General features: G+C 33.0%; 1 protein-coding gene across 2 annotated transcripts in view; it reads left to right on the top strand.

Moving 5' to 3' along the window:
- The window catches only part of LOC148613310 (platelet endothelial cell adhesion molecule-like), a 28,587-nt gene extending 3,923 nt beyond the window's left edge, over positions 1-24,664 (top strand). Inside the window, exons 2-11 of one of the 2 annotated variants that reach the window (XR_015923342.1) lie at positions 2,052-2,195; positions 4,010-4,173; positions 4,773-4,903; positions 11,336-11,451; positions 16,573-16,617; positions 18,118-18,174; positions 20,583-20,888; positions 21,377-21,643; positions 22,769-23,083; positions 24,525-24,664. Coding sequence is in view for 1 of the 2 variants with exons in the window: in XM_088586640.1 (XP_088442766.1) it covers positions 2,052-2,195; positions 4,010-4,173; positions 4,773-4,903; positions 11,336-11,451; positions 16,573-16,617; positions 18,118-18,174; positions 20,583-20,888; positions 21,377-21,643; positions 22,769-23,001 (1,463 nt within the window). In the remaining variant the exon portion in view is untranslated. The remainder of the gene's footprint in view (positions 1-2,051; positions 2,196-4,009; positions 4,174-4,772; positions 4,904-11,335; positions 11,452-16,572; positions 16,618-18,117; positions 18,175-20,582; positions 20,889-21,376; positions 21,644-22,768; positions 23,084-24,524) is intronic. The other variant, XM_088586640.1, reaches the window with a different exon arrangement.
- Positions 24,665-25,423: the final 759 nt, after the last annotated feature.

Below are 25,423 nucleotides of genomic sequence, written 5' to 3'. Positions count from 1 at the left end.
ATGATATTGGCGAAGACATTATAAAGGTCTTTTCTTATTTGGTTTCTAAATGTTTCTTTCAAAAGGGTTCAAAAGTCAAAGTTTTCTGACAAAGAAATATTGGTAAAAAAAAACAAAACTGCTGCAAGTTAATTCCAGTCCAGATCTGGTTAAGGTCTATCAATTACACAACTAGCTGTTCCTTCAGATAAAAAAGCTCGCACTTTTTTCCGCCATTTTCATTATTTTTTATGTTTTTTTCGAATATCTTTTTCCTAAACTAGGCTTCTGGAACAGAGTTATGTTGCTACAAGATTGAAGTCATCACTACAGAAGTTTTATGGCCGTTATCATGAACTCGTGGATCGTTATGGTGTATCCATCAGCACCATGAAAACTGATTCATTCAACGTGTCATAGTTTTCCTTTCCTCTTTTGTCTACCCCGGACCTGACTTTTTATGAGTAACTCGTCGGATGTTTCTAGAAAAGCAGAGGACGCTTACCCTACCGGTGCACCTGGTCAATGCTCCCAGGTTTTAGTGGAGTCCGAGTTGCTCATTTACTCTTGTTACTTTGTATGTATGGTTTTAGTTAATTTATGTTCTTTGTTGTGTATGTCTGTTTTCCATGTCTGGTCTTTGTCCCTGGATTACATTCGTTTGATTACAGCTATAACCTTGGTTCCCTTGATTACTCTCTCCATTACCATATATTTTTTATATTTGTAATCTACAGAAAAAGCCAACCTCTATTAACTGTAAATGAACTGAATCATTTTTATTATATTTTTATCATATTGAAAGACAGTATATTTTTAGTATATCGGCAAAATAGCCGAACGATATTATTGGTTGATCTAAATAGTGGTATTAGTCTTTAAATAAAAAAGAACATGGTTCGTGTCACGAGAAATAATTACCATTGCTTTTGTAGAATTTTCCAAGTTTACATTGTATCACTGATTAACAGAATGAAAAATTATATTTAAAGTATTTCTCACAGAATATACGTAATTCTTTCCCATTTTGTGATCTGATAAACCGTCACTGATTTCCTACGTGATAAACCTGGTGTTATCTAAGTTTATATATATATAAAGGTCGCAGAAAAATTCCCAACGATGTTAGAACTGTCAAATTTGCGAAGCAAATTTTTAGTCGTTCCCTCCGCGGGACTCGAACTCGTACCGCTGTAACATCTATGGCATGCTATAAATTTTCCTATCTATATGTATTACTCATTGAAGTTATATTCGAAAAGTAAACATCAAGCAAATAGTAAGTGCAGTACTGCAATAAAAAAAATCGCCAAAACAGTGCAAAAGTAGACAATATACTGAAGGATGTAAATCTCGTTCCACCCCATTCGACTGCAATATCAACGAACCACTATACAGTATAATGTCCGTGTTTAACAACTACATGTATCATACTATACATTTTAATATATGTATCGATTTAATAATAATAAAAATAAAAAGCAAAACAAACAAAACAAAACAAAACAAAACAAATACAAAAACCAAAATTCAAAACAAAAACAAATTAAAAAAAAACAAAGTAGTAGAAACAAAACAAAAACAAACAGTTAAACATTTTAATTTATTTCTTTAGCAAATTTCATTTATGTTGTAATTTTATTAGATGTAAAAAAATTGAGCTATTCATAAACTGGCTTTGGTAAAAAAATACCATGATTTGTTTTACTACAGTACTTGAATTGGGAAAAACATCCCTTTTTAAGGTATATGCAGGAATGGGGAATCGGGAATGGGGATTATGTATAAAAGAATGGGCATTTTAATGTGAAGGAAACGGAAATGTTTTTAAAAGTATTTGTTGACGTGAAAAATGTGATAAATTTATCTACAATATCATACCAAATGGTGAAGAACTTGAAAATAAATTTGATGATGTTAGTATTTAATAAAGGAAAGTGGAATGAGGATTAAAGGTGTTATTAGGATTATCCTATAGACAATGGGTAATGGGGGTAGTAAATGGTGTAAAAAAGTAAAGAGCTGTAGCTTTAACGTTTGTATTAATTCAAATACTTTTTTTCTTATAAAAGGTAGTACTTATACCAATATTGGTGGACGTTGCAATAATGGAACTTGCCCAACCAATCGTGAAGAGTGCAACAGCATAGGATACTGCCAATGTGATACGTTTGCAAATGTTTATGAAGCCAACAATATAAATTGTTCTAGGTCATGTAAGTATAATATTACACAGCAACAACAAACTATTCAAGATTTAAGGTAATGACGAGGGTACAATTTTAAAGACAAACACGGTATAGAGCATGCTATTTTCTGGTATCGTGGTAGAAAAGTGTCGGGGGAAGTTATTTTTTGGAAGAAAACAGTTCAAACAGATTATTTAACGGATTATTAACGAACATATTACTTATTTTACGGGGTAAACTGTACTTTCATACACGGCACTATTTATTTATCTGCAAAATGTACCACCAAACCTCTTTCAAAACTTTTAACTTCTATACTCACAACCGTCAAAGAGGGTCTGCAGTCCTACCACAACACTTGTTACTCCCGTAGTGGTATTAATTCAATGTGGATCCTGAAAAATTCGAAAGATCTTTTGGAGACAATCAGTTCAAGACTATTATCTGAATATAGTAGCATTAAAACCTATGATTTTTCAACACTGTATACTTCTATTCCCCATACTCAGTTAAAATTCCGACTTAAATAAATTATACATCGTTGTTTTTCCAAAAAAAGATGGTACACCTAAATACAAATATATAGTTCTTGGTAGAGATTCCTCATACTTTGTAAGAAATAATTCAAAATCATCTTCTAAATATACAGAGGAATATGTTTACAGAATGCCGGAATTTTTAATCGACAACATATTTGTCCAGTGTGGTGGACGTGTTTTTCAACAAACGGTCGGCATTCCAATGGGAACAAATTGTGCTCCTTTTCTTGCTGACCTATTCCTTCACTCTTATGAGGCTGACTTTATAGCTGATCTGATCAGAAAGAAAGAATATCGTTTGGCTAGATCCTTTAATCTCACTTTCCGCTATATAGATGACGTATTATCTTTAAACAATCCTAATTTCGGGGATTTGATACATCGCATCTACCCAAAACAACTTGAGATAAAGAATACTACAGAAATCGATGGTAAAGGAAAACTATTGACCAAACCTTACGACAAACGTTTTGACTTTTCATTCAGAATTGTCAACTTTCCTGTCATCTGTGGCAACATCCCTTCGGCTCCTGCATATGGAGTGTTCATATCACAACTCATACGTTATCCCAGAGCTTACCGAAACTACGCAGACTTTTTGTATCGCGCTAGAACTCTAACAAATAGGCTTCTGGAACAGGGTTATGTTGCTACAAGATTGAAGTCATCACTACAGAAGTTTTATGGTCGTCATCATGAACTCGTGGATCGTTATGGTGTATCCATCAGCACATTGAAAACTGATTTATTCAACGGGCCATAGTTTTCCTTTCCTCGTTTGTCTACCCCGGACCTGACTTTTTATGAGTAACTTGTCGGGTGTTTCTAGAAAAGCAGTGGACGCTTACCCTACCGGTGCACTTGGTCCATGCTCCTAGTTTTTAGTGGAGTCCGAGTTGCTCATTTTCTTTTGTTACTTTGTATGTATGATTTTAGTTACTTTATGTTCTTTGTTGTGTATGTCTGTTTTCCATGTATGGTCTTTGTCCCTGGAATACATTATTTTGATTACCGCTATAACCTTGGTTCCCTTGATTACTCTCTCTCAGAAACTACAGGACAGATTTCATTGATTGAAAAATTGATATGATAGTTTATTGGGCTTAAGTGCTACGAATCAAAAAGCAAATTATCACTTTAATAAATATGTTAAAGTATAAATTATCCGACGATTGAACCGAACCTTTTTTCGACTATAACGATCAACAGTTGAAAGTTCGATCGGATATGAAATTGCGTGAGAAATTTGGGGTTTATGTGTCTTTTTACCAAATTGTGTCATTTACTGATATAATTTGAAAGATAAATCTGAGGGAGATGATATGATATTTATAACAACACCTGCTTCGAAATCACATGACATTATTGATCTGATGCATATGAAAGGACTGCAGTGTGGAAACGAATCTGGAGGATACAATAGGCGTGCGCATGTGGATCGGCTTCCGGAAAAATGTGTTGAAGACGTAAGTGTATACAAAGGTGCATATTTGGTATTCAAATGTACGAAAACGTTTTGTTCATGTATCTGTTTCTTTTTAAAAAGTTTTACATGGTATTCATATAAATTCGACATGATCTTCACTTGAAATGTATTACATTGTTTTGTTTTACAATCTACATGCAAATTACACATTAAATCATATGGGGGAAGCACAAGTAGAAACAACATGACTTTTTGTAATATTAACATAATGATAATGTTATATGGAGCTGAATCAACATGTATTGATTTCATAACAAACTACTATTGAAATACTCATTACCCTTGACTCTGCAATATATGATAAACTTGTGGAAGTTTGTTCGCGTCAATATTTACATCGATGTCAGCTCAAATAAATTAGAACATTACCAAAAAAAAAATGAATATGGAATATTCCTAATTATTTTGCAGACAGATAACTCGTGGAACATGTCTGATATGTTTTCGTTTTATCGTTTTAAAAAAATGACACAAACTTGATATGATATATAGAACGATGATCAAATGAATTAAGTAAAAACATTTACAACATAGTGAAACCACAAATTAGCCTTCTTACAATACTTGGTAATTATTTAGGTAACTATGAAGTTCAAAGGCAGTGGTGAATTCATTAAGCTAGATGGGGGATTTTTGCATGACAAGAGCCAATGCAATATAAAATACACAACATTGTTGGAATCTAACTGCCAAAGTGGATGCTCAATAAGGTATTTAATGTCAACTTAAGACTATGAATGATAGATTCATTTAGTTCTATTGTTATAAGAGATTGTCTATTGATCGAATTGAGAATACCAAATTCATTTAAGCCTCTTTACATGTACATAATGTTGTAAAAACTATTATACCCCTTCAAACCGATGTAAAAGTTGCGTCTCCCTCCGTCCGTCTCTCTGTCTCCTTCTCCAGACCGTTTTCATGTGATTTCTTTAGTAGATATTGAAACCATTTTAAGATTTAGTATAGTATTTGAAAATTATAAAATACAGATCAAGTTTAAATTTCAGTTTGATCTGATTATATACACAAAAGTTATAGTCGTTTCAAGTTTAATTTTACCCCATACTATTTTATGAATTTGAGTTATCTTTCTTAGAATATTTAAAATGGTCATAATTATTTGTTTTTCCCATAACTATTTTAGTGTGTTTATAACACAATGTGGCGAGATTTTAATCAATGTCCCATATGTTGTCCTATTTCTTTTCTTTTATATAAATTTTAAATGAGACATCATGATTGATATTTCGTAGGTTTATACGAATTGTCATCAGTGCAACAACATGTAATACAATTTGAAGATTTGCATAATCAGGATGAATAATCAAAAATAAAAAAAAATGGTATTTTGACAGCTTAAATTTACAATCAGCCTACAACAATTTCTTGTATAAATGTTTTATCGGTAATTAGTACAATTTTCATTTGATCTCTTATATGACAAAAGATTTGAAAATATCATTGAATGAAAATGACGTCATGCACCAACACCTTGTAGTTGCACTTAAAGGCTTTTTGCTTTTATTACATTTATATAATAAAAAAACGCAACTTTCGAGTGTGATACTGACAGTATTATGTGAAATATATCGACGAGCGCGTGAGCGCGAGTTGAGATGCTCCACATGATAATGTCAGTATCACTATCAAAAGTTATTATTATTCTATATATAGTACATGTACGTTTCAACTATTCCTATCCTTTTTAAATGTAGTATTTATTTAGGTGTATTTATAACTAGCGTTTACTGGTTTTTGAAATGCTGTACTCCATGTATTAAGTTTTAAACAAATACAATTTTGTCCAACGTCTTTTTGTCGGACTGGTATAGCTTATTTTAAAGAATAATCAAGGGAAGCAAGGTTAATAGCGGTAATTAAAAGAATGTAATCCAGGGACAAAAAAGTAAATAAAATAACAAATCTGGAAAGTGTTGAACCTGCCTGTCTCTTGTACCGAGCATCAAATACGAGGCTAACGTTTGATGTTCAGTCAAACTTGAATAGGTTTCAGGTATGCTCGTAGCCTTTAAAATTATTTAAATAAAAATATGCAGTTACAAAATCAAGGAAAATTAACAAAAAAAAAAATATATAAATAAATAAAAAAAATAAAAATAAAAAAATAATAACACTAATAAATATTTACAGTATCAAGATCCGGTGCACTGTATTATTTAAGGAAATGGACAACTGTTTATCTCTCCTATCTCGCCTCTTTCAGTCATGCTCTCTTTAATTATAAATGACTTAACAAACGTAAAAACGTGTATAAATGCGATGCTTGGTTACTGGCTATGCCTCAACCATACTACAAAAACTGTTGATAAACTTCGAAAAGATGTTGATCATGATTTCATTTAATTAGCAGTCATAAAAATCAGTCAGGAGGTGGTTCATGCATGGTAAAAACCCACCAACTTTACTTTAATATCTTATATATAATCAGTTACAGACTCACAATCACTCTTGGTTTTTCATTTGGGTGTTGCGATTTTGCGATAACATTTGTATATATTATACGTGAAATGTGCACTTTACAAGAGTTATCGTTCTTGATTTGGTTTGATTTGGTTGATTTTAGTGTGAAGTGGATGTATGATTTTCTCAAAAGTGCAGATCTGAATACAGAAAGGACTAATGATACCTTAAAATATAACATCTGAAGACTGAAATAACCTTGCTTATTTGGTGGGTTTTTCTACACCATACCATGAATCATCTGTACTACAGGCAGTGTCTGCATTTTATATAGACTGGTACTTAAGTGATTATTCAAAGAAGTATGAAAATAGCATGGCAAAGAAATTACACTTATAAACCTTTTTTTTAAACCCATCACTTGTCGATCGTCAGTAGATAATGGTCATTGATGTATCTGTGCGCCGTTAATTTTACAACTTTTGTTGTCCGGTCTTGTAGGGTTTTCTATAAGGTGTGCATTTGACGCTTTCTACCAATTTTTTTTCTCTTGCATTAACCATAGATAAAATAATGAAACAAATAGATGAACTCTACATACTAGTCATTGAACTTCAAAATATAAAAAAAAGAGTAATCAAGGGAACAAAGATTCTAGCAGAAATCAAAAGATTGTAACCCATGGACAAAGACCAGACATGGAAAAGAGACACACACAACAAAGACAATAAAATAGCCAAAATAATACATACAGAGTAACAACCTGGGAGTATGGACCAGGTGCACCGACACAGTAAGCATCCTCTGCTTTTCTAGAAAAATCCACCGCATTGCTCATAAGAAGTCAAGTCCAGGGTAGACGAAAGAGGAAAGGAAAACTATGACACGTTGAACAATGGTGGAGATGGATACATCTATGAGTTCATGATGACGACCATTAAAATTCTGAAGTGATGTCTTCAATTTTGTAGCAACATAATACTGTTTCAGTAGCCTAATTGCAAGATGTTAAGCGCGATTAACAAAAAACTGGTTATGGAAGACTATTTCGTGTAACTCACCAGGATCAATGATGAAGTGTTTAAATTCAAAAGGAGAAAAATGAAGTTTTAGCCAATATGTTGGAATATATAATAGAAAAAAAACCATTCATTGTATAAGTAATCTTAATGATACGTTCTATAAAAATCTTCTTTGGTCAAAGGTGTTGGACAACTCCTTACAATTAGGCTTCTTGAAAAGGGTTGTGTTGCTACAAGAAAGTTACTGTTCCTCTTTCAATAAAGCCTACAATATCGTCATACAATGAAGTTGTTTGATGACTCCTTATCATGGCTATTGCCCTTGTAAAGCAAAAATAATATTTCTTTAGTTTTCAGCCAATATCTCGAAATCTAAAAAAGTAATCAAGGGAACTAAGGTTCTAGCAGTAATCAAAATAATGTAATCCAGGTGCAAGGACCAGACATGGAAAACAGACATACACAACAAATAGTTACTAAAATAATACTTACACAGTAACAAAAGCAAATGAGCAACTTGGACTAGACTGAAAATATAGTTTGAACATGTTTTATGTTCGAAACAAAACATCGGCAGTTGGATCAAGCAAAAGTTATTTTATTTAGAACACCTTCTGTGTTTAACGTGATGTATTACAAGACAATAATACACATTTTAACAATGTACATAATTTTATACTGAGATGAACATGACTGACATTTTCATCCTGGTAAGGTTTTTGTCTTTTGGCATATACAACATACCTTTTATCGTTATATGTAGTGTTAAAAAAGAATAAAAAAGAAAAATGTAATAAAGTAATAAACTGAAAAATAACAATAAATCTATAAAATAAAGTAAGACACGGTGATACATTTCGATCACTTCATGTATGGTAGAAAATCTAGGCAAAAATCCAGATTGGTCTTTTTTGAAGTTCATATTCATACATGTTATTGTATATACTTGTATATATTTTTCTCATTAATTTTACTGACGGAAAATAACAAAAAGACAAGCCTATAATTAGAGGCCAAAGATTTTTGTCCCCTTTTTATATAGAGCCATTACATTTGCTACGTTTTAGTCTTTTGGAAATGTATTACATCTCAGAGACGTATTTACGAACGTACACAATGGTTGTGGAACTTTTTCTTTTAGCAGCATATTATTACTTTATCTGGTCTCGCTACCTAGTGTGGATTAAGTAATGAAAGAACATCTTGTTCTAAAATGATTCTTTTTGTTAAAATTTTGTGACTTCTTTCATAAAGAAAATTCTGGTAAATCTTTATATCTAATTTCTAGTTCTGTGACTGAACAAAATGTTGATATCAAATATGGCACTTATATGGCACCTTGACTTAAAAACGAGAGCTGGATCCCAGTTTTTTTTATCTGAATTTAGCGATTTGCTTCCATGTATCATCGTAGTAGTTTTCCAATATAATTTACTATTGGTTCTCTTTAAATCAGAAAAGGAATCATTAATGTTCAAATTGTTAATCTGGTTACGTTTAGCTTTATATCTGAGTTCATAATATTGTAATTTGATTGTGAGAAATACTTTACGCATGTTATCTCGAAATCTTATCTCCCGTCTCAGTGTCGAGTCGAACGAAAGTTTATCGTTTTCTCAATAGTAACTTTTCTATAATGTATACATTCTCTGCAGGTGGTGATAAAAGTATTGGTAAAATTTGTTGCATATGTGTATCGTTATGGTGTATCCATCTGCACCATGAAAATTAATTTATTCAACGGGTCATAGTTTTCCTTTCCTCTTTTGTCGACCCCGGACTTGACTCTTTATGAGCAATTCGGCGGGTGTTTCTAGAAAAGCAGAGGACGCTTACCCTACCGGTGCACTTAGTCCATGCTCACAGTTTTTAGTGGAGTCGGAGTTGCTCATTTGCCTTTGTTGTTTATGTATGTTTTCCATGTCTGGTCTTTGTCCCTGGATTACATTCTTTTGATTACCGCTATAACCTTGGTTCCCTTGATTACTCTTTAAAACTACATAAAAACGATTGTTATTCATATTGACTCTCTGACGAAGTACATATCACCTCAGGGTGCATTCGAACAATTACATAAAATAGCTTTCACTGAAATTGTAAGGTTACACTTTGAATGAGTTATTGTCTCCTACTGGCGAAAAATGATTCGAGTGAATGATTCAGGTTTATTGGAGCTTCGATTTCATTAGAATGTGATGTTCTTTGATATAACAATTTAAGTTCATTTTGCGGTAATATAAGAATTTTTGTCATTGAAAACAAGCTTCAAACCTGTCAGAGCATGCGACTGAAATCCTCTAAGGGGAATGGTGGCTCTGCTTTCCCGTGGTCATATTCAAATTTGAGGATTTTTTTTCAACTAAAATTAAAGTTGGAGCGTAATATTTATTTACCGTCTGAGTTTTAAAAAAAATGTATATACCAAAAGCATGAAAAAATCAACATTTTAATGGTATCTTACGCTTTTAAAATCTATATTTCATTAATTGAAAACTCAAGAGCTTGGCACTTCACTGCTCACAGGACTTGTTTTATTTTTCATGAATTTCAGTATTGAAGTATTAATAAAGATTAGCTTCAAAATATGGTTTAAATTGTTTACCGTGGATAGAAAATCGAATGCAAAATCGAATTCTAAGGCATTTATTCACTGCTAATAATCAACGTTGCTGTGTCTTACATGAAATAATAAAAAAAAAATCAGCGATGTAAACTACCCTATGACAAAAGAAAAAATAAACAAACGAAACAGAAGTATTTGCTGGAATATAGCTATTAAGAGACTGTGATTAAAAGACCGAGGCAGTGAGCGGCATATGCCAAATCTTGTCACCCCCCCCCCCCAAAAAAAAAAAAATCATTCAGAAATTTTGAAGTAACGCGATTTTGAGTCGTCCATCGCTGATACAGAAAACAAAATACTCTGTTTTCTTTGACACCATAATAAGTTCAACAACACATAAGAGCAAAAATATTGATGGCAAAATTTACTCTGTTCCGCCTTTTCATATGCTCTGGTTAGTTTCTACATGGAGAATCTCTGTCTATTTTTTTTTTATAAATTTATTTTTTTTTAAAAGCACTTATTTCTTCTACGCTTTATTTTCCACAATAGAACGACTGACTGACCAGTAAAATGTGGGTCTTATAAAATGCTAAACCCGTTTTGGTTTCGAAAATATTAGGTTTCCATATGTTTTTAATATGCCCTTTGGTTTTTTTGTTGCTTTCATATCTTTACTTTTTTCAATTGCTTTAATTTGTTTTTTTATTATCATTACTATTTTGGTTCATTTGTTGGTTTGTCTTATTATTTTTTCGACTCTTAGAATTACAATAAAATGAAAGGCTATAAAGTGTACGTTCATTTAAAACAATTTACTGTCTCATTTTAGGGACGAAGTCCTTTTTTCTGATTTGATATTAATACATTTTGACTTTGCACTGATGTTATAGTTTAGATGTAGAAAAGTATAGTTTTGATAATTAGATTTTTCAACAAAATCAAAAATTTGCAATAATTAAAAAAAGAAGTAACAATTTCGATACTTAAATTTGAAATGAACATTAAGTCAATTGTGATCATACACAATATTTTTAAATTAAAACTAAATCGAAACTGAGCAAAAAAAAAATGAGTGTGCACATCAGGTATACGTTGTTCTTTTGTTATATTTTCATTTTTAATTATTTTAGTAAAAGTCCATTGCAGATATCATTGAACTGCAGTGATTGGTCGCCTATATTAAATATAACCAATTTTGGTGTTGATGGTAATACGCTTTGTTACAGACAAAAGAATAATACTTATGGTAAGATTTTGTTAAATGTCAATCTTGGAAAGAATCAGGCGGTTGTTGAAACATGGTATAAAAACATAATTTGATAGTGCAATTTGACTATCTGCCCTATCAGAATCAACGAAAGCAGACAAGATTTTCCATGTTATGATGGATCATAGAGTTCAAATTTTATGTACGTGCACTGAAAAATGTACATTTCAAGGGCAGATAACTCAACCTCATATATTTATGATTCTATTGAAAAATTTCTGAGAAAATCCAATGATGCAAGGTTATAGCGGTAATCAAAAGAATGTAATCCAGGGACAAAGACCATACATGGAAAACAGACATTCATAACAAGGAACATAGAGTAACTAAAATTATACATACAAAGTAACAAAAGCAAATGAGCAACTCCGACTCCACTAAAAACTGGGAGTATGGACCATGTGCACCTGTAGGATAAGCGTCCTCTGTTTTTTCTAGAAACACCCGCCGAGTGTTCATAAAAAGTCAAGTCCGGGGTTGACAAACGAGGAAAGGAAAACTATGACCCGTTGAATAAATCAATTTTCATGGTGCAGATGGATACACCATAACGATCCACGAATTCCGGATGACAACCATAAAACGTCTGTGGTGATGACTTCAATCTTGTAGCAACATAACCAAGTTTCAGAAGCCTATTTGTTTGATTTCTAGCGCGATACAAAAAGTCTGCGTAGTTTCGGAAAGCTCTGGCATAACGTATGAGTTGTGATATGAACACTCCATACGCAGGTGCTGAAGGGATGTTGCCACAGATGAAGGGAAAGTTGACAATTCTGAATGAAAAGTCAAAACGTTTGTCGTAAGGTTTGGTCAATAGTTTTCCTTTACCATCGATTTCTAAGTGTAGGTCAATATATGAGGCTGACTTCAGTGTCTGTAGTATCCTTTATCTGAAGTTCTTTTGGTTAGATGCGATGTATCAAATCCCCGAAATTAGGATTGTTTAAAGATAATACGTCATTTATATAGCGGAAAGTGAGATTAAAGGATCTAACTAAACGATATACTTTCTTTCTGATCACATCAGCTATAAAGTCAGCCTCATAAGAGTGAAGGAAAAGGTCAGCAAGTAAAGGAACACAATTTGTTCCCACTGGAATGCCGACCGTTTGTTTGAAAAACACGTCCATCACACTGGACAAATATGTTGTCGATTAAAAATTCCAGCATTTTGTAAACATCTTTCTCTGTATATTTGGAAGATGATTTGGAATTATTTCTTACTAAATATGAGGAATCTCTACCAAGAACTATATATTTGTATCTAAGTGTACCATCTTTTTTGGAAAAAAAGAACGATGTATAATGTTTTTAAGTGTCGGGATTTTAACTGAGTATGGGGAATAGAAGTATACAGCGTTGAAAAATCATAGGTTTTAATGCTATTATTAAAAATATTTTTTCAGGATCCACATTGAATTAATACACCTATTGCAATATGTCTAAAATAGAAATAACCATCCTTTATCAATCGAAATATCAAAAGGTTTCATTAAGAACTGGAATTAGTCATCTAGCATACCTTTTGGTATCATTCGTTGTCTAAAATGACTGTAATGACATTTTGCGTTGTCTATTGGACATACCAGTCATCTTTGGCCATCATCAAAATCTTTGGCATATGACTTAGTTAAAGCTGAAAGATTAAAGTGATATATACTATTTCAAGTTTAAACAGCTCCATGAAGGAAGGTTTGTTTGCCAATCATTTTGTCGAACATTTGCCAACAAATACGGTATCAGTTCAATCCAAATAAAATTCAGGTCTTTCCAATGGGTGTCATCCTGGTTTGCAGACATTTAATTACCATACTAATTGAATAGTTAAATAAACAAAAAAGACAATGGGTTCATACACCTTGAAGACCTATAGTTTTAAATATGTACAATGAAATGCATAATAGTTTTTTTTACCTGCAGAAAATATATGTTGGCATTCTGTTGAGTTTTGTTTTAGTATTGATTGCGTGTTTTATTTAATGTGTACATTTGTCTTTCATTTCTAATGATCCTATAAAAAATAAGCAAAACATTATTTTTTAATAAATATTCTAATAACAAAATCAACAACACAAGTTAAAGGACAAAGCAATTCATTTTCAGATAGCTTGAATCACAACAAATAAAATAAATAATTTGCATATACTAAGAATACATATACAACATTTAAGACCCATTGTTTCAGTTGCAGCATTAAAATAAATATAAAATCAGGTTCAATTATCAGAAATGACAAAGCATGAAATATATTACAATGTTTGTATCGTATAAAAGTTCACTAATTAAGATGCAGTAAGTGAGAAGCGGCATCTGCGTAGTCTGTCACAGTCATAATCCGCTGCTGATATCTGTCTTTGAGTTGCTGTAGTTGTGTGTTGATGCGTCGGTAAACTGGTCGTTTGGTTGGACGAGCTCCTCCTGCTGAGTACTGGATCACTGTAATTTCTGTCATGGCCTAGGTAGTCTGTAGTAAGTCAATTATCTCGTAGATGTTTGGGTGAGCATTTTCTTGATTTTGTTGTGCCAGCCCTCTAAATGGTTTGTAGTGCGAGGTCCTTCTGTCTGGTAGTGGTTCCATAAAAATCTGTTGTTCTCAACCCAGTGTTCGGTAATGTAGTCGGTAAATGTAGTAGTATCGGGCATGTTGTCTGCGTTGTCGATGTCTTTTAGTGCGTTGAACCAGACGTTTTATACTTCATGCTGGGGGACGAGTGGTAGTACTGCAGCCCGTCTTACAAGTTTAGCGATGTCGGCGTTGTCTTTATAGTAGATCTGGAGTCCACACTTTTGAGTCTTGCGCCAGATGCATTGCGTGTAGTGGAAGAAACATCCTTTGATGGTCACACCTGGAAATACAGTAGTGGCGGCGTTATTGGTGGCAATCTCGTAGTCGATGAATACAGTCTGAGGTTGAAGTACAATGTTGAGTTGGCGAGATATCTCTTTGATGTGGCTGTAGAATCTGATTTAGGTTGTCTGGTCTTTGCCTGGTAGTAAGCCAAATACTAGTGGAAACATGAAACCGTCAATCATAGCATGGATAGTGTATAGTTGATGAAACAGTGAAGGGCATGTGTAGAAGGTGCTATCGCAGAATATGGTATCAGCAGCAGCCAGGTGTCTCAGGTTATTGGTAGTTGAAAATATAAGCATGCGTGGGTGAATGTTGTCATCAGGCAGTAGAAATTGTTCCCCAGCAGTAGTTGTACACAATTTGTCTTGGAGGTTGATGTCTAAGGTAGTTTTTGGTAACGCGGGTCTGGGCAGTGATCTCTGGTGGTAAAGTGAAGTTTTAATTGAGTAATATGTAGGTAGCTGCTCTACCATCTGCCTGGTATCGTCGTTCTACTCTGGTGTGCGTAGTTTCACTGCTTCCTCCTCGTAGATTGTTGGTACTGGTGTGACCTCGGATTTAGATTGGTCTTTCATTGTCTGTATTACCATCATGACATCAATTTTGGATTGGTCGCTTGGGTGGTTGTGTTGGTATCCACGTTTGACCAGATGGCCATCATGCGTGTTGACTGTAGCAGGACATGTGTTGATGACACATCGCCAATATATGCGTGTGTTGCGTTGACTTCTGATGTGTAGCGATACCCATCTAAGACTAAGCTGTCTTTGCCAAACTTGTTTTTAACAAATTCAAGTGATCGTAGTTGTGCGAATGCCATTTTTACTTTTGAATGATTGAAATTAAAACAACTTCAATATTTATAATGCTTGAAGCTTGTGAGTACATCTCATGGCTTAATGACAATCTAGCTTTTAATTGTTTAAAGGTTGTAATTAATTATAATTATGATTATAATTAGCTATGATCCTAAATACTTGTTCAGCATGTTTAGCTTGCATATGGGAATACAGTTGGCTTGGAAGCTTAACATTAAGGAATGTAATAAATTTCAACAGACATTAATTAAAGATAAACTATAAAACTAACTTTACAGTTTTATTTTTTTTTTATTTCATCAAGTTCATAATTTATTATGTAAATAATTGTATTTTTGTACTATAATCCCAATATTTACAACATGTACTAAAATAAAATATTAAATAATGAAATATTTCATTTAAAACATCATTAAGTTTATTTTGATATTCTCATAACAATATCTTAAGCTTTTAAGTACAGTTCTTCAGGTAAAATACAGGTGCAATTAAGGTGACCAATAAAGAACAGACTAATTAAAACAACAATTTCATCTTTATTTATTTAGAATTGTCATTAAATCTATGCAAACCAGGATTAAACCTTCCAGTGGTAGAACTGGTTTATTGTGCAGAAACCCACCGAATAAAAAATGCTTCTTCGATCCATATGCGCAATATTTTTATGCAACTTAATTCTTTTCTGCATTTATATCTACATTTAGAAAAACTAGGCGTTCATCCTCCATTCAAAACAATCAAATCAAGAAAAATAATTGTTGTAAAGTGTCAATTATATGTACAAACTATTAATTTTTATCTCTAACTTTGAACAACTGGATAGAAAACTAAGATGGGATATATGGTGCGTGAATATAAGGGAATTAAATGAGTTTTTGACATGCATGACATTTAATATTAAAAATCAAGATACAGTACTTTTATTCGTTAAACTAACCGTTCCATTGATCATGGGAAGTGGGCGAGGAATGGGAGATGAGGAATGGGAAAATGATTGGAAAGAAAGTGATTTTGAATCGAGAAGAAGGCGAAATCCGTTTTTTTTATGTATTACCTTGTTTGAAAAATACATAAAAATGCATAAAAAATAACTGTTTAAATGTTGAAAAATCGAAAATTATTACCTTCAATTTGATGATATAAATATTTGATAAAGAATAATGTATTTGGCTTTATGGGAGATTGAAGATTTTTCTTTTCGGAGATTGTGACAATGGTGACCGTGGGGATCGTGGGTTTTTGGTGTAAATTGTATAACATTCTTATAATTGCCTTTGATTTATACTCTACATAAAAAAGACAGAAGTTCAAAATGGCTTGTTTCATCAGGCCCACAAAACAGCTATATATTTTTTTATAACTCCTGTCTATATATATTAAATATTTGAATATATTCGATACTAATAACTGTTTTCTTCTTTATAGTTAGTAAATCTGTCGACTCCATTGACATTGAAGTCAGTTATTATCGTAAGTTTACATTTTCTCATTTAAGGCGCGTTCAACTTTATTAGATTATTTAATGTTTTTTTTTCAACAAGAGGGGGTTTCTCATGCTGATCTTCCACGAGTTGACAAAATATTTAATAATATGTTTATCGCTGTTTTCCTGAAGTGTAAGGTATTAATGCTTTTATTTTCAGTTATCCTGACATAAATTTGAAGGTTTTATAAGCGCTGCAAAGTTACCTCTCGGTACTATTTTTCGGCGACGTGCTATGTGACGTCACGTATGTTGTGCAACTGAGATACACATCATTTGAAAAAAGGTTAACTATGACGGTCGCGTTTAAAATTTGAGGAATAATTTTATTCATTTTAATGATTAAGTTACATCATTTTCCATTGTAGACTACAAAAAATTGCCTCAAATTAGCCAAAATTTCATACGCAGTAAACAAACAGACGGTTATTTGGGTCGTCAAATATTCCTACACTGTTACTTGTATGTCACGCGAGGACATAGAAACTAACAATAATCACACGGGTTTTAAACAAAATAGCGATAATATACTTTCTAGTATAACACTACTAATATTATACCATGACGTCTATAGTGTATGATGTATAATGACAAAATAGCAACAAGGCATTTCAATATCTATTGGCGACAAAAAACTATAAACATGATCTAGACAGATTTAAATTACAATATGCTGTTTATCTACTTGGTAATCTATTTTTGTCACTCTTACAGACTTGATATCTTTTGCAAAAAAGTACTTAAATTTGAATTCCTCACAAGTTTCTGATATAAAAATAATATTTTAACTTTGATTAACCCTGTATTTACTTAATATCTTCATTTAACTTATCCAAACAACATCCATATGTCATAGTCTTCCCCTATCACTGTGCTAGACCTTCAAAGATCAATATGACAAGAAGCAGGGTTTGTTCACCTGTCTGGGGCACCTCAAAATTCATTCCTATAATGTTTAGGGTTCGTACTGTTCGTTTTGTGTGTGGTTTGGTCTTTTATCCGTCTTTTGTCCTTTTGACAGTACCGGCATTATTTGTTGTGTAGATATGCTGTAGCGGGAATTTTCTTACGCTTGCGTCTTGGTCGATGGTAAATCTACCATACCATTATTTTGCACCGTATTTATTGGAAAAAGTGTATGGGCCTCATCGTTTTGTATCGAAATTGTAAAGCCTCTTCTTTGATTGATCGACATGTCATCATACATAAAGGAAGAACCTTGGTGGATGTTTCTTATTAAACTTGAACCCAATTGTTGGATTTATTTATTATTATTTATTATTAGTATTGTTCATTATTGAAAACACAGTGTAGGATGGTATGTCATTATATTTTTTTGTTTAAGAAAAAGAAAAAAAAAAAAAAAACAAAAAAAAAACGCCTTAGGTTATTACTTTTTTAAATTTGTATTTGTTATCAACTTGTTTTTAAGATATGATAAATTTTGTTTACATTCAATAAAATGTATATATATTCCTTTTGCACAGTGCATCCAGAGTGTGTGGTGGCGTCGTCAGTAGTATCAGCGGAAAGTTGTCCATCAGGTAAATGCGTAGAATATAAATTGTAAAAGAATTCCTGACCCTTGGCGGATAATTCAAACTACCGCGTAGATAACAGTAAACATCGAGTTTGTCATATGCCATACACAAATAGCACTCATAATAATATTTCAAATTTCGGTTTGCTGTACACTTGTTTAAATTATAATTAAATTCGTGACAAGTCAGACTACTTGATTGGTGAATACATATGTTCCTTCGGTGACATTTTATCAACCCATCAATGGCATTATATTCTTCTTACAAGCTTCGGTTTGATGTTTTAGTGTTGCAACAAGAGGATAAATTACATTGGAAACTCAATATTTAAAAGGAAATTACATATAACAAGTACTCATACACACCCAAATTACACTTAAAAGGCGAATTATGCCCTAATGAGTTCTACCAACATGTCAGGGAGTTACATTACTAAAGCCAACATTTGATTCAAGGGATGCTGCTTCTGCGTTTTAAGTCTGACTACTTACCCTCGAAAACAAATGGCGATATGGAACCCATCAACACAATAATACAAAACATACAAATACTGTAAATATCGGTTTGCTTTACTAGTGTTTCAAGGAGTACCATCTCATTATAGTGAATTCATGAACGGACACTACATACCAAGTCATAATTATGGCCTTAAAGATTGATAAGAGTAATGAAGGGAACCAAGGTTATAGCGGTAATCAAATGAATGTAATCCAGGGACAAAAACCAGACATGGAAAACAGACACACACAACAAAGAACATAAAGTAACTAAAATCATACATACAAAGTAACAAAAGTAAAGGACTCCACTAAAAACTAGGAGCATGGACCAGGTGCACCGGTAGGGTAAGTGTCCACTGCTTTTCTAGAAACACCCAGCGAGTTGCTCATAAAAAGCCAAGTCCGGGGTAGACAAACGAGGAAAGGCAAACTATAAATCAGTTTTCATGGTCCTGATGGATACATCATAACGATCTACGAGTTCATAAAATTTCTGTAATGATGACTTCAATCTTGTAGCAACATAACCCTGTTCCAGAAGCCTATTTGTTAGACTTCTAGCGCGATACAAAAAGTCTGCGTAGTTTCGGCAAGCTCTGGAATAACGTATGAGTTGTGATATGAACACTCCATACGCAGGAGCCGAAGGGATGTTGTCATAGATGAAGGGAAAGTTGACAATTCTGAATGAAAAGTCATCACGTTTGTCGTAAAGTTTGGTCAATAGTTTTCCATTACCATCGATTTCTAAGTATAGGTCAAGATATGAGGCTGACTTCACAGTGTCTGTAGTATCCTTTATCTCAAGTTGTTTTGGTTAGATGCGATGTATCAAATCCCCGAAATTAGGATTGTTTAAAGATAATACGTCATCTATATAGCAGAAACTGAGAATGAAGGATCTAGGATAAAGTATACATTCCTTGAGACGTTTAGGTTTCCTGCAAGAACAATACCCAAACTCACGCTAAACGCTCACCAAACGCACGATAAACGAACGCTTCTATAGAGCGTTTAAAGGAACGCTACTATCGTGCGTTTAAACGCACGATAGACGAACGACGAAAAAAAAAATATATTGACATATAATGAAGACAGAAAAAAAAAGAAAATAAAATCAATGAAATTATAGCAAAAATATAAAAATAACAACTAAATAAAGGAAATAATCAAAGTAAAAAAATGAACGTTTCTATCGTGCGTTCAAACGAACGCTTCTAGTGTGCGTTTAAACGCACGATAAACGATGCACGAAAGCTAAAATGGGAAACGTGAACGTCTCAAGGAGTGTATTAATAGAAAACAACATAGCTAAAACGGTTTAAATTTAAGCATCTTGAAATTTTTGGCTTGACTACAGTTCTGCCTTAAAACCAGACATAGGCTTGTGATTAGTGAATCATGGATTTTTTTATTCCATCTTTTTTTCATTTGAAATCCTTCAATAGGCATCATAGAAATGTTTTCAAAGATGAAAGTGAAAATGAAAGTTGGAGTTATTAACACTTAAAATTTGATTACATTCTACTACAGAAACAATGGTAAAATTTCCCGCCAGAATATTTACACAATGACCAGTCAAACAAATACTTCAAGATGTATAGCAGATCCAAGGAAGAGTTAGATCTAGGACTTAACAGATGTATTTCAATAGTTTTATTGATTATCTTGAGATATGATGACTCATCCCCTGCCCGGTTTTTAGCCAGAACAATACTCAATTATCCAGCAAAGTATATGATTTTAAGAGACGAGATACCCTGGAGAAGCTCAGATTTTTTACCATGGAAAAGCACAATGTACCTTAATATATTTAAAAAAAAACGAATGAGTCGATACTCTTGTCTATACACGTATCTGAATAGGTTTAAAAACACGTATGTAATACCACTCTTTTTTTTATCTTTCTAGACCTTACAATACCGGTGGTACAAGTTGGTTTTGATTCAGGCAATACCGATGTTTATTTGCATGGCAGTGCCAAGTTAAATTGCCGGTTTGTATCACTAACACAGGTTACAGGGGTAGCTTGGTTGATTGACAGGACTATTATTTCGGACGAAATGCTTGGTTACAACATCTCGACAAACAAAGAAAGACAGTTTTCAACACTTACCATCGTCAATGTGACACCTGCTCATTTAGGGCATTATAGTTGCAATGTCTCAAATCTAAATGGAAATAGTAATTCTGGTATTAGGTTGGATCTTAAGGAAGGTTAGTGGCGAGGTGAACAGTAAATATTTAGTCTATTATGCACACATAATCATTGAAAGACACTCAGGCAAATAAAAAAGTGGCATGTATTCTTTTTTTGCCCGTCTGTTTTTTTGTTTGCTATTTAAAGACTAATTGTTAAATACTTAAAATCTCGTGTGACAAATATGAATGAAATTTATATTGCCGTATTGATCAAAGAGTAATCAAGGGAACCAAGTTTATAGCAGTAATCAAAAGAATGCAGCCAAGGGACAAAGACCAGATATGGAAAACAGACATACACAACAAAGAACATAAAGCAACTAAAATCATAGATTAAAGAAATGCACATGTTTGTCTTAAACATCTCAAATTATTTTTTTTTCTTCATCAGTAAAACTTCCTATTGATTTTATCATCATGATAATTATGAAGTTCATGTTTATTTACATTGTTGTTTTATTGCACTATGTATGTACTAAGAATGGTACAGCACTATTTTGTAGAATTTCCACGCCCTGACCTCCCAAACGAATTTAAAGTTGTGACTCTGGGCAGCGACACGATGCTAACTTGTACCGTACCAGAAGCATATCCCAAGATTGTGATGACATGGTGGGAGAAGAACAGTATCAGACTAGAACGCAGTTTTGAAGTACACACAGTTAATAACTTTAGTATCCAAAATGTAGACCCTCGAGATCTCGGCGAATATAGATGCTGCGCAAACAACACCAAGGGGACAAATTGTAGTAATCAAATACTGTTAGGAGGTGAGAGTAGTATGCTCATCTACTCATTGTTCTTTCGTATGACTTGTTTTATTTTTTTACATGTTTGATAGGGAATCCGTGTGCATATTTTCTGAAATTTGAAGAAACAGGTTTGGTGGAGATTTTCTCTATGGGAACTCAATACCTTTATTAATCTAATAACTGTATCGTCGACCAGTCTATTCTGGAGTCTGAGTTGTTTGAAAATAAAAAAATATTTGCTATCACCAGTAACCTTCAGAAAAATAAAGATACAGTATTCGGTGGTAAAGCGTTTTTTTAATGTTGGTTGAAATTTCGTCTTGGTTATAGAATTACTGCCATTTTGATAAAGTAAACCCTGTGATGCTGGATGTTAATGGATGTGAATTATTCTGTGATGCTGGATGTTAATGGATGTGAATTATTCTGTGATGCTGGATGTTAATGGATGTGAATTATTCTGTGATGCTGGATGTTAATGGATGTGAATTATTCTGTGATGCTGGATGTTAATGGATGTGAATTATTCTGTGATGCTGGATGTTAATGGATGTGAATTATTCTGTGATGCTGGATGTTAATGGATGTGAATTATTCTGTGATGCTGGATGTTAATGGATGTGAATTATTCTGTGATGCTGGATGTTAATGGATGTGAATTATTGGCATCAGGTCTTCCAATCGTAGCCGTTATTTTCGATGGAATTTAACGTCAATATTTAAAAGTGCAATAGATCGGTAGATGTTGAAAAGCAAAAATACAAATGGCTTCATCCTTCCCATTTTGATATTTTTCAATAAAATTTACATAAATCCAAATAAACAAACAATCGTGATACAAGCAGGTATTTGCAATATCAAGCAACAACGTATTACAAAAAATATCCACAAATGCCGTACATACAACGTTTATTAAGTGATAAAGACGTTTTCAATAAAGAACATACTGGAACTTGGTAATTTCAGCAATTTCATCAAATTATGTCTCTAGATATCGGTCTCCTATAACTTTTACAGTCTGGAGATGTAATAAATGGTTCTCATTGTCTATCAGCTAATCAGCTTTACTTATAAGCTATAAACATCCATCCCATCTATAACATCAAATGTACTATTTCATATTCTGCTTTTATTTATTCAAAGCTCTTCCGTTTGATGTCTGTGTAACACAAGACAATGAAGCTCTGTTGGGAGAAACTTTGAATATAACATGTTCTGCAAGAGCTTTACCAGATCCAGTTAATTTGTTGTTAATGAAAGATGGAACCATAATTCACCAAAATCAATCAACAGTTGTTGAAAATTCGACGTCTTCAGACTCCAAAGGCGGCACAAAGTCGTATCAATTTCAATTGATACAAAATTTGGAGATTTAGCAAGTAGTTAATTACTCATACCGAGGTATTAACAATGTTGGATATAGTGATAGTAATATTATCTCAATTGAAGTTTATGGGAGTAAGTACAAATATATTTTTAACAACATCTGATGCCTTAGATCCCTTCAATATATAACACAATACAACCGTTTTTCCTTATTTTTTCGAGAATGTTGAGAAATATGTCCGCATGTACCTTCAGGAAAAGATGTCGTTTAGACGCTTACAATCTTTGATAGGACTTCTAAACCAGTCCTCCTATATTACGTCTAGATTCAATTTCAATGTGCTGCATTAAATAAGAAAATTAAGAAATAATAATGGAAACTCCATTTCCATGATTATTTCTTAATTTTCTTCCATTTAATAGCAAGGGATTAGAAAAGGACATAACTGGCCAGATCGTGATTAAACAATGAAAAAATGGTGTTTCGGAGATTTATTTCGATTCTAATAGGACTAGTTTCTACATATTTTTTTAATAAACGCAGCCTACGTGTTGCATGAATTTTTGGCCATGTGTTTATATTTTTCTTATCATGGCTGTGGTCAAAAGAGCTTTGAAGCACGTCATATTAGAGTATATAGGTTGACTTTTACCGCAAAGTGTTCAATAATGAATGGTCTTAGAAAATTATCCATTCAATCATATACGTGCAAGTGACACTTTAAGGAGGTAGACCTAGGCTAAGGGAAATAACTCCTGAAATCAGTGATATGTTTGTATCATATTAAATTTCACCAAAGCATATCAAGCTTTCATTTGAAACAGAATGAAATTAGTCCAAGTTACTTTGATGCTTACTTGATATTGATGTAAAATGCTGAATACAAACGTTCCAAAGATTTGTAAGAGTTGTGTCCTTTACCTTAGGTCTACCTCTTTAAGTTCCAGCCTTTATACAGAGACAGACGTGGGGGATGGTGTTTCATGCGTGTCAATAACCCACTGAATTACCTTCTAACTCAGAAACAGTTGTAAACCATATTATCAGTTTAAGTTAATCATACGATTGCCGATCATTCAAGATAAAACAAAACTAAATAGATTGTGAATGAAATTGGCACTTTGCAAGAGTTAACATTTTTGATTTGGTTTGATTTGTTCATTTTAGTAGACGTTGAATGTTTGTTTTTTTTTATAAAGAAAACATACAGATCTGAATACAGGCAGTACTATCGATACCTAAAAATAAACCTTATTTAGACAAAAAATGCATATTTTACATTTATTTTTTCTACACCATGAATCACATCTACCAAAGATAATTTCCGAATTTCATATTGACTAGCTTTCCAAACCTAGAGCGGAGTCGTAACATAAGGATTTAAATATGCTTGATCGGATTAATACCAAAACAGTTAATCAACTACAAGAAATATTTGAGAAAGGTGTAGTTCAATATTGAATGAATTAAACCGAACATGTATCCCGCCAGCGCTATTCTGAAATATTTGACTGTATTTGTATATTCATCGAACCTTTGAAACCACTGTAACGACTTTTTTTCTCAATTTAGTAACATTTTCCAATCCCACTGACATCAATGTCACATATGGAGATTCTGCTAACCTGACATGTCCGATTCAATTTGTCAATCCACAAACATCTAATGTCTCGTGGTATTTGAATGACACCTGCCTTAATCCGGTGGAATTGTTGACAATCTTATCTCCAAAAAATTATCAAATAATCTCAGCTGACTTTAGCAACAATGGGGAGTATAGATGTCACGTGGATAATGGTAAACAAAACAAGAGAAGTGATGGATTCTTTGTGCATGTCAAAGGAGGTAAGAAAAACAGGAATAAGCAAGATATTTGAAAACGATATTCCAACAGTCAGAAAGGGAATGAAGGGAACCAAGATAGTAAAGGAATATAATCCAGGGATAAAAACTTGTTATCCTGCATAAGACAACAATATTCTTATGTGTCATCTGTCCATGGTAAGAGATTTTGTTAAGTATTTTTTTTAAAGTTCAATGTGTCCGTATCTGTATAAGAACTTAGTAAATCAATAGACTCCCTTTTGTAGTAAGCTTGTTAGCATGCTCAATATACACTTCCGCGAGGTCGGGCTTGGGTAGAACGAAAGAATTTTCCTCGCGGAAGTGTATATTGAGCATGCTCTACTCATGCTCATCAACTACCCCAACTTTAGCTCAAAAGGGTCTATTGCACAACTTATCCAACTGTGAAAGTCATACGTGTATTGAATGGTTTGCTTTTTGTTTACTTTTGCTGTTATAGTTGCTTTCGACCAGTGGCTACAATACTGTAAACATGTTTTCTTGTATACAAAATGGAATTATATTAGGAATTTCCATAAAAGTCATACTTCGTCAATTTGCTTATCAATATCAATCTTTTAATGTAAGTAATTATTTTCTTATTACAATTACATTTAAGTATTTGT

The sequence above is a fragment of the Perna viridis genome, chromosome 6 (assembly GCF_037379345.1).
Source record: "Perna viridis isolate PV_CMFRI_1.1 ecotype Kerala chromosome 6, ASM3737934v1, whole genome shotgun sequence".
NCBI classification, from domain to species: Eukaryota; Metazoa; Mollusca; class Bivalvia; order Mytilida; family Mytilidae; genus Perna; species Perna viridis.
This window is presented reverse-complemented; position numbering and strand designations above follow the sequence as displayed.